The sequence below is a fragment of the Schistocerca americana genome, chromosome 2, assembly GCF_021461395.2.
Source record: "Schistocerca americana isolate TAMUIC-IGC-003095 chromosome 2, iqSchAmer2.1, whole genome shotgun sequence".
Classification (NCBI taxonomy): Eukaryota; Metazoa; Arthropoda; class Insecta; order Orthoptera; family Acrididae; genus Schistocerca; species Schistocerca americana.
Genome location: NC_060120.1, coordinates 792,263,233 through 792,271,712, shown reverse-complemented (window position 1 = coordinate 792,271,712; position 8,480 = coordinate 792,263,233). Strand labels below are relative to the sequence as shown.

Here is an 8,480-nt window from a genome sequence, read left to right as displayed (position 1 = left end):
TAAATCTAACTTTGGCACAGAAAGGGGTGAATTATACTGGCACTAAAGTCTTTCGTCACTTACCAAATAGTATCAAAAGTCTGACAGATAACCAACAAGTATTTTAGAAGAAATTAAAAGAATTTCTGAATGACAACTCCTTCTACACCATAGAGGAATTTTTAGATATAAATTAAGAAAAAAAACAAAAATATTAAAAAAAAATAAAGAAAAACAAAAAACACAAAAAAATAAAGTTGTTATATTAACTTAAGTATGTTGTTAAATTAACCTAATTATGTCATGTATTGGAAAATTCGACTCGTTCCACATCATTACGAAATATCGTATTCATGATCCATGGAACTAGTATTAATCTAATCTAATCTAATCTAATATAAGAAACAAAAGGAGTACCACATTACTGAAAGGTCCACAGCAAAACTAATGGGAACAACCCAGAAATCGATAAATACGGCCACCAGCCTTGTAGGGCACTATCTGCCCATACCCGATCAATAATGCGGACAGCAATGAATACACTACCGTTTGGCTGTACATATGGTAACAGAAGATTGACACACGTTTCTTACAACACAATACTTTACAAAATAACAATTAATAAACAAATAAACTGTCTCAGCTATGTTAATTTGGAAAAAAGGTATTTAAATTAGTTATTAAAAGATAAATGATTGAATGGAGTTAAGTCTTCTGTTACGACGATAATTTACGTAACCCAATATTAATGTTTACTTACTTGCGTTAGATTCCTGGACATGGCAAGCTACGTACTGTGAATATGTTGCAAATAATATAAACATTTAATGGATTCAGTTAACAACTGATTGAAAACACGAAAATACGAACCATGGCAGTACACAATAGTACTATTACTACAAACACAGATACGAAACATGTAACTTAATTTATTCTGTAATTTGAGACTGACAGACTTACTTCGATTTTAGTTACTTTACTTTATCTTCAATCAATTAGCAAGAACGGCTTTGCCCCTAATTATTAATGACCAGCACTCGTAACTTATTGGGGGTTCATTATTAATTACTTTCAATTATCATTTTACCAAACAAAATATGGCAACAGTTTTTTAATATGTTTCGTTTAGCTCTTTAGACGACACTCGGGTATTCAATAACTGGACAGGAATGTGTCCCAAAGTAGGTGACAAAGACTGAGGATAGTGACAAGATTAGATACCAGCCATTCTTACGTGCAACACTCATTATTGCAATAAATTTCACTGAGAACGTCACTATTATAATGCCTCACAATGATTTACAGAATAAAAGAAATGTATAGTATTTACAATAAACATAACGGGCAAAAATGTTTGGTAGCACATATATATATCATAGTATCACATGTGTCCCACATTCTATGAATCTATATTGAAAAGTCCAGAGTCAGGGAATGCCAGAAAGACGAAAAAATGTACAAATAAACACAAAACATTTCTTAACATTGTTACACTAGTACCATGACAACCCAGTTCCACTATCAGTCAAATCAAAACAAAATGGAACGTTACCTAAACCAAATAAACGTAAGTTACACAAAAAAGATCGTCAGATCGTCAGGTTTGCAATTAACTATTAAGCTAACCATATTTTCGTGTCAGCATTACAAAAGCGATCGTGGGCAGCATATCGTCTTGTATATGATACACCAAGAAGAAGAAAAGGAAAACATTATTTACAACAAATTTTTCAACGCATTTGCTATAAGTACAGCATCTGAATACTAATCTTATAATTAGAGTCTCTTTTCCTTTTAAGTTTAGCTGAAACGTACCTCATTTTCAGTATGTGAGTCTTTGCATGTTAAAAGTACTCTGTTTACACCTCACATAAGCAAACATCATCTATGTTGCTGAAAATTAAATTTTTCCCATAACTGGCGACTGTTCAATAACGCCGTATCATTACGAGGGACGGAACGGCTCAATGCAGGCATAGTGTTTTTACATGCCCCATCTCGGCACGACGCGTCTTTTGTTCATTTACGCAGAGGCACTGTAAGAACGACAATCCGCATTTCATTCTCATTCTGTAGCTTCCGAGTAATCTTAAAGGAGTCAATCATCAGTTATCACAGCGGAATACTCAGTGCTGTCCATATTTAAGTTAATCAGATGTCTCGATTTGCCCAGTTCCTATTTTTGGAGTCCAGTCCCCTTTTCCCTTTGGCATGAAAACCTAAATGGCCCGTTTCTTAGAAATCAAATCACGTTCTGTATTATGTAAGGTTTCAGCGAGTACCTTTCTGTGTTTCTAGGACTGTAAAAGTGTCTATGTATACGCAGCAGTTTGTCATTCTTCAACAAATAGAGAAATTGAGCAGAGAGAAAAACTGTCACTGATAGTCAATGAGTACAAATGTCTCAGCACTTGTCATCCATACATGTATCTTATGCAAATATCTCTAATATTGTGGAATTTTTTATCTCTTCCCAGTACAAACACAGCAGGTTGAGTGTTTGCTATGTTTGATGAATAAGATACGGACTTCACATTGTTGACCACGTACAACAAACACAGCATACTGTCGGCGATAGAAATGCTTTCTCCAACTGGATTTTTAAAACTGTGGCATCATCCGTTGATCCCCAGCGGTAGTCGCTGAACATCTGATTGAATTTCATTATTACATTAAGATAATATGAACGAACGATTCAGTTTAGAAGAAGGAATGAAATAGTAAGACGATGTTCAGAAATAAGTGGAGTTATTTGCTTCTACTGAATAAGTTTGAGTGTTACTTATTTGCTGGAATCACACTCAAAAATGTTCAAATGTGTGTGAATTCCTAAGAAAATAAACTACTGAGGTCATTGATCCCTGGACTTACAAACTACTGTAACTAACCTTTGCTAGGAACAACACGCACACCCATGCCCGAAGAAGGACTCGAACCCACAGCGGGAGGGGCCGCGCCGAATCTTACTGCCTGGAATAGAATAGCCTTTAGTTCTGAGTCTCGCTTCCAACAGCGTACCGATGACTAAGAAAGACGTGTCTGGAGGCATGGTGAGATACTTATCTGTCTGTCACTTACCATATGGCCCGACAACCAGGGGTGAAGGTCTGGGGCGCCATTTCATTTCATACCAGGACTCCATCCAAGGCACCCTTACAGTACAGAGGTATGTCGACGATATTCTACGCTCCATTTTGTTGCCCGTGTGAGAAACCATTCTGGTCTTACATTTCAGCAAGATAATGCCCGCCCGCACACGGTGAGAGCTTTACACCTTGTCTTCGTGCTTGCCTAACCCTATCTTGGCTAGCAACTCCTTGGATACCTCCCCAATTGAGAACGTTTGGAGCTTTATGGGTAGGGCCCTCCAACCAGCTCGGGACTCTGCCGGTTGAACAGAATTTGACACGATATCCATCAGGAGAACATCCAACAACTCTACCAACCGATGCTTGCATAATGACCAGGGGTGGAACAACGCGTTATTGATTTTCTCAATTAGTGAATCTCTTTCTCTCGAATAAATCATTCCACTTTTCTGAAACCGCAATCTTTGCTTGTATATGTACGCCACATCTACCGATTTCCGTTCCGTTCGGATATCTGCTTCGTGATGCGTAGGCCTTTTTGTCATTGGGTGTATATACCGGGTGTCCTTCCTATTAGTCGCCAGGTGCATTTTCTTCGATGTTTCAACAGAAATTTGCGATGTCGTTTTTTCTGTGTTAACTAGAGTCATATGCTGCTCATGATGTCTTTCATGCGTCACCCGGGAAGCGTCGGTTTGTTTTCCGTTACGAACAAAATAATTATTAACGCGAATTTTACGTGTCTATTCGATAGAGAGCTACAGTATTAGTCCAGTGCGGTAACAGTTTTATTGATATATATTAACAGGGACAGTAAAAGAGCAAGAATAATCAGTACCCTAACAGCTTCTGAGTAGTACTGCTGCTTGGCAGTAGCAGTCAGCGGGGACGAAGGCGGTTGTATGCCTGCTGGAGTACTGATTATTTTCCGTGCTTTACAGATCGACTATCCCTGTCAGATCGACAAAACGAATATCGTCCTAGACTTATCTGGGACAGCACTACCGAATAGGCATGTAGAATTTCGGGTTAAAGATAATTTTGTGTGTCACAAGAAACGAAAACGCTTTCTTCCACCACCTCACACGAAAGATGTGACGAGCGGCATTTGTTTTGGCTACCTCCAGTCACTCGCTGCAAAAACTAAATTGCAAATATCTGCCAAAACACCTGAGACAATGCGCCTGACGACTCTTAGGAGGGATACCCTATATATGTGACGGTTTATATGATTCCTTTAAGATACCCGTTTAATTTCTACATCGTATAAAAAGAAGGGATCTATGGTAATACGTTGTTGAGGTAATTTTGAAAGTTGCACACCATGGATATCGAAAGAATTATTACATTTCCTGATGTAAGGAGTAAAATACCAAATAAGGTAATGTGAGAGCCTCAATGAGTCTTTTAAGACAAGTGTGAGTATAATATTTGTGTCCACAAACTATTTGGGTAGAAATGTTTGTAGATTTATTGGACTGCCCTGATAAAATCCTCATATTCAGCCTCAATGCACAACATCTTTGAGAGGAAACTGAACGTTAAATGCTTGCCAGATGATACACTCCAAAACTCAGTAAGCCTCATTCACCTTGTTCTAAGGAGAACTGAAACAAATTCCACATTACTTTTAACAGTATTTAGTAAAATGAGTTTACTGAAGATAAAACGGACTAACAGTAACCACACAGCTGCTTACACGCAACAACCATGAATAACGACGCTGAACGAGGTGGCGTAGTTTCTAGCACACTGAACTCGCATTCGGGTGGTGCACTGTTCAAATCCCCGTCTAGACTAAATCGCTCTGGGTAATTGCCGGGATGGTTCCTTAGAACGGACACGGTCGATTTCATTTCCCATTCCTTGCAATATCCCGAGCTTCTGCTCCGTCTCTAACGACCGTGATGTCGACGGGACCTTAAACCCTAATATTCTTTCTTTATTTCCCACCAGCAATGTTGATACATCGACTTTATGCTCATGGTATATGTCCAACCATTTTGGGTTGAAAATGATAGCCTTTCGTATTCCGTTTTCTTGTACACCTAGCTCGTTACGTACAGGTGTGACAGCCATGTGCATGTCTCCACTGTCCTGTTGCAGCCTGGGTTCCTCCACGGGCGACCTCAGCGTGGAGGCGGCGCAGCTGGAGCGAGCCATTCGCAACAACGACACGGTGCGCGTCAAGCGGTTCCTCGAGCTGCACCACGACAAGTTCCAGGTAGGCCTCAGCGCCACGCGGCCGCTGCGCCTCTCTCGCGTGGATCCACATTTAAGCTTACACTCATAATCATACAGTGCCTGACAAAAAAGTTGGAGCACCCGGAAGACACATTCGGATGTAAATGTAAAAGTTCGTACACCTGCACACCATCCGTGGGTATGTAAATGGTTACAGTTCCAATTCCCAGCCACAGCTGTAGCTGCCTCCACAGTGCGTTAATACTGATCGTATTTAGTGTTGTTGTCAGACCTCGCGGGGTGTATAAACAGCGGCATACCTGTATGAGTGATCACCTTATCATCACCTGTTTGAAAGTGGCCTCATTGTGGGTCCCCATTTGGCCGGCTGTTCGAATGATACAGTATCCAGATTTTTGGGGCATGCGGATGTGACAGTGGCCCAGTGTTGGACTGCATACTCGTCAAGGTTCCGATCGACCAAGTCTGACCGCAACAAGGGCGGATCGCCGTACTGAGTACGAAGCACACCACACCCCTTCACATCTACGCTTGCCAGTTGAGAAGCAGTAATGCAACAGCCTGTGTCATCCCGCACCGTTGGTCGGAGACTGGCAGCAGCCGGACTGGACAATTAGCGTTCGTTGGGTACGCTGGCGGTAACAACACAACACAGACGGCTGCGTTTCAGGTGGAGCCGTGAACAAGAACCGTGGACTTCTGATGAATGGTGTACCTACTGAATTCAGCGACGAGTCCGTGGTTCTGAATAACCCCGGTTGACCGTCATCGAAAATTATGTCGGCTATCTGGGGAGAGGTCTCATTCATTTTTTTTTTTGGAGAGGCGAAACGGTGTTACTCCTGGCGCACTGGAGCAATCAGGTGTGATTTCAGATGACGGCAGGCAGTGACTGAGGAAAGTCTAAAGTGTGTCCGCCTGTGTTATCTCTCATGCAACAGGATCGTGGTGCCATTTTTCAAAATGTTAATGTGTGTCCACGCATAGCACGAGTTTTCATGAACTGTCTGCGTCATGCTGAGGTACTTCAGAGATCACTCGATCAGTTCCCGTAGAACGTGAGGGGCCAGTTCGGACGTCAGCTCCATTCTGGTGGCAGTTTCATGGAAGCCAAGGACCAGATAGCATTTGTGGAATTGCTTGCCTCAGATGATACACCGGCTGTATGACACCATCAGCGCATCAGTTCGTTCATCCAGGCCAGAGGGGATGCAACATCATATTTACTAGGTTGGTGCATAACTACGTAGTTTTTGGTATCGGTCTCTTTATGGACTGTCATTTTTATTTGTAATTGACTGTTGCTATTTGAGTTTCATATTGTCATTTTGTCATCTAGAGACAGTGAGTGGAGTTGTTGGCGCCAGAAAATGCAGCGCCAAATGGAGAAATCGGAACAATTCCGACATTTTCTTCGCTTTAGTTCAGTAGAGGGGTGACCGCAGCAGAAGCAGCCTGAAACGTTTGCGCCGTGTGTAAGGATAATACCGTTCCACAGAAAACGGGACGGAAATAGTTTTATCGTTTTAAGGAGGATCGTTTTGACATTTTTGACTCTCCACGTTCAGGAAGAACTTTGGGGTTTGATGAAGGTCGTTCGAACGCATTAATCGGCGATGATCGACGTCAATTTATTCGCATAAATTGAACGTGATGAACTGTGACCAATCAACCATTGTGAGAAATTTGGATGCATTGGGGAAGGGCCAATAATCGAGTGTATAGATACCGCATACCCTAAGTCAAAATCACAAATATCAGCGGTTGGTGGTCATATGTACACTACTGGTCATTAATATTGCTACACCAAGAAGAAATGCAGATGATAAACGGGTATTCATTGGACAAATATATTATACTAGAACTGACATGTGATTACATTTTCACGCAATTTGGGTGCATACATCCTGAGAAATCAGTACCCAGAACAACCACCTCTGGCCGTAATAACGGCCTTGATACACCTGGGCATTGAGTCAAACAGAGCTTGGATGGCGTGTACAGTTACAGCAGCCCGTGCGGTTTCAACACGATACCCCGGTTCATCAAGAGTGGTGACTGGCGTAGTGTGACGAGCCAGTTGCTCGGCCACCATTGACCACACGTTTTCAATTTGTGAGAGATCTGGGAAATGCGCTGGCCAGGGCAGCAGTCGAACGTTTTCTGTATCCAGAAAGGCCCATACAGGACCTGCAACATGCTGTTGTGCATTATCCTGCTGAAATGTAGGGTTTCGCAGGTATCGAATGAAGGGGAGAGCCGCGGGTCGTAACACTTTTGAAATGTAACGTCCACTGTTCAAAGTGCCGTCATTGGGAACAAGAGGTGACCGAGACGTGTAACCAAAGGCACCCCATGCCATCACGCCAGCTGATACGCCAGTATGGCGATGACGAATACACGCTTGCAATGTCCATTCACCGCGACGTCGCCAAACACGGATGCGACCATCATGATGCTGTAAACAGAACCTGGATTCATCCGAAAAAATGACATTTTGCCATTCGTGCACCCAGGTTCGTCGTTGAGTACATCATCGCAGGCGCTCCTGTCTGTGATGCAGCGCCAAGGGTAACCGCAGGCTTGGTCTCCGAGCTGGTAGTCCATGCTGCTGCAAACGTCGTCGAACTGTTCGTGCAGATGGTTGTTGTCTTGCAAACGTCCCCATCTGTTGACTCAGGGATCGAGGCGTGGCTGCACGATCCGTTACAGTCATGCGGATAAGGTGTCTGTCATTTCGACTGCTAGTGATACGAGGCCGTTGGGATCCAGCATGGCGTTCCGTATTACCCTACTGAATCCGCCGATTCCATATTCTGCTAACAGTCATTGGATCTCGGCCAACGCAAGCAGCAATGTCGCGATACGATAAACCGCAATCGCGATAGGCTACAATCCGACTTTTATCAAAGTCGCAAATGTGATGGTACGCATTTCTCCCCCTTACACGAGGTATCACAAAAATGTTTCACCAGGCAACGATGGTCAACTGCTATTTGTGTATGAGAAATCGGTTGGAAACTTTCCTCATGTCAGCAAGTTGTAGGTGTCGCCACTGGCGCCAACCCTGTGTGAATGCTCTGAAAAGCTAATCATATGCATATCACAGCATCTTTTTCCTGTCGGTTAAATTTAGTGTCTGTAGCACGTCATCTTCGTGGTGTAGCAATTTTAATGGCCAGTAGTGTACATCACCCGAAAAAAAGG

General features: G+C 42.5%; 1 protein-coding gene across 1 annotated transcript in view; it reads left to right on the top strand.

Moving 5' to 3' along the window:
- The first annotated feature begins 5,145 nt into the window (after window positions 1-5,145).
- LOC124594436 overlaps window positions 5,146-8,480 on the top strand; it is an 822,371-nt gene continuing 819,036 nt past the window's right edge. Inside the window, exon 1 of the mRNA XM_047132812.1 lies at window positions 5,146-5,292. Coding sequence (XP_046988768.1) covers window positions 5,146-5,292 — 147 coding nt within the window. The remainder of the gene's footprint in view (window positions 5,293-8,480) is intronic.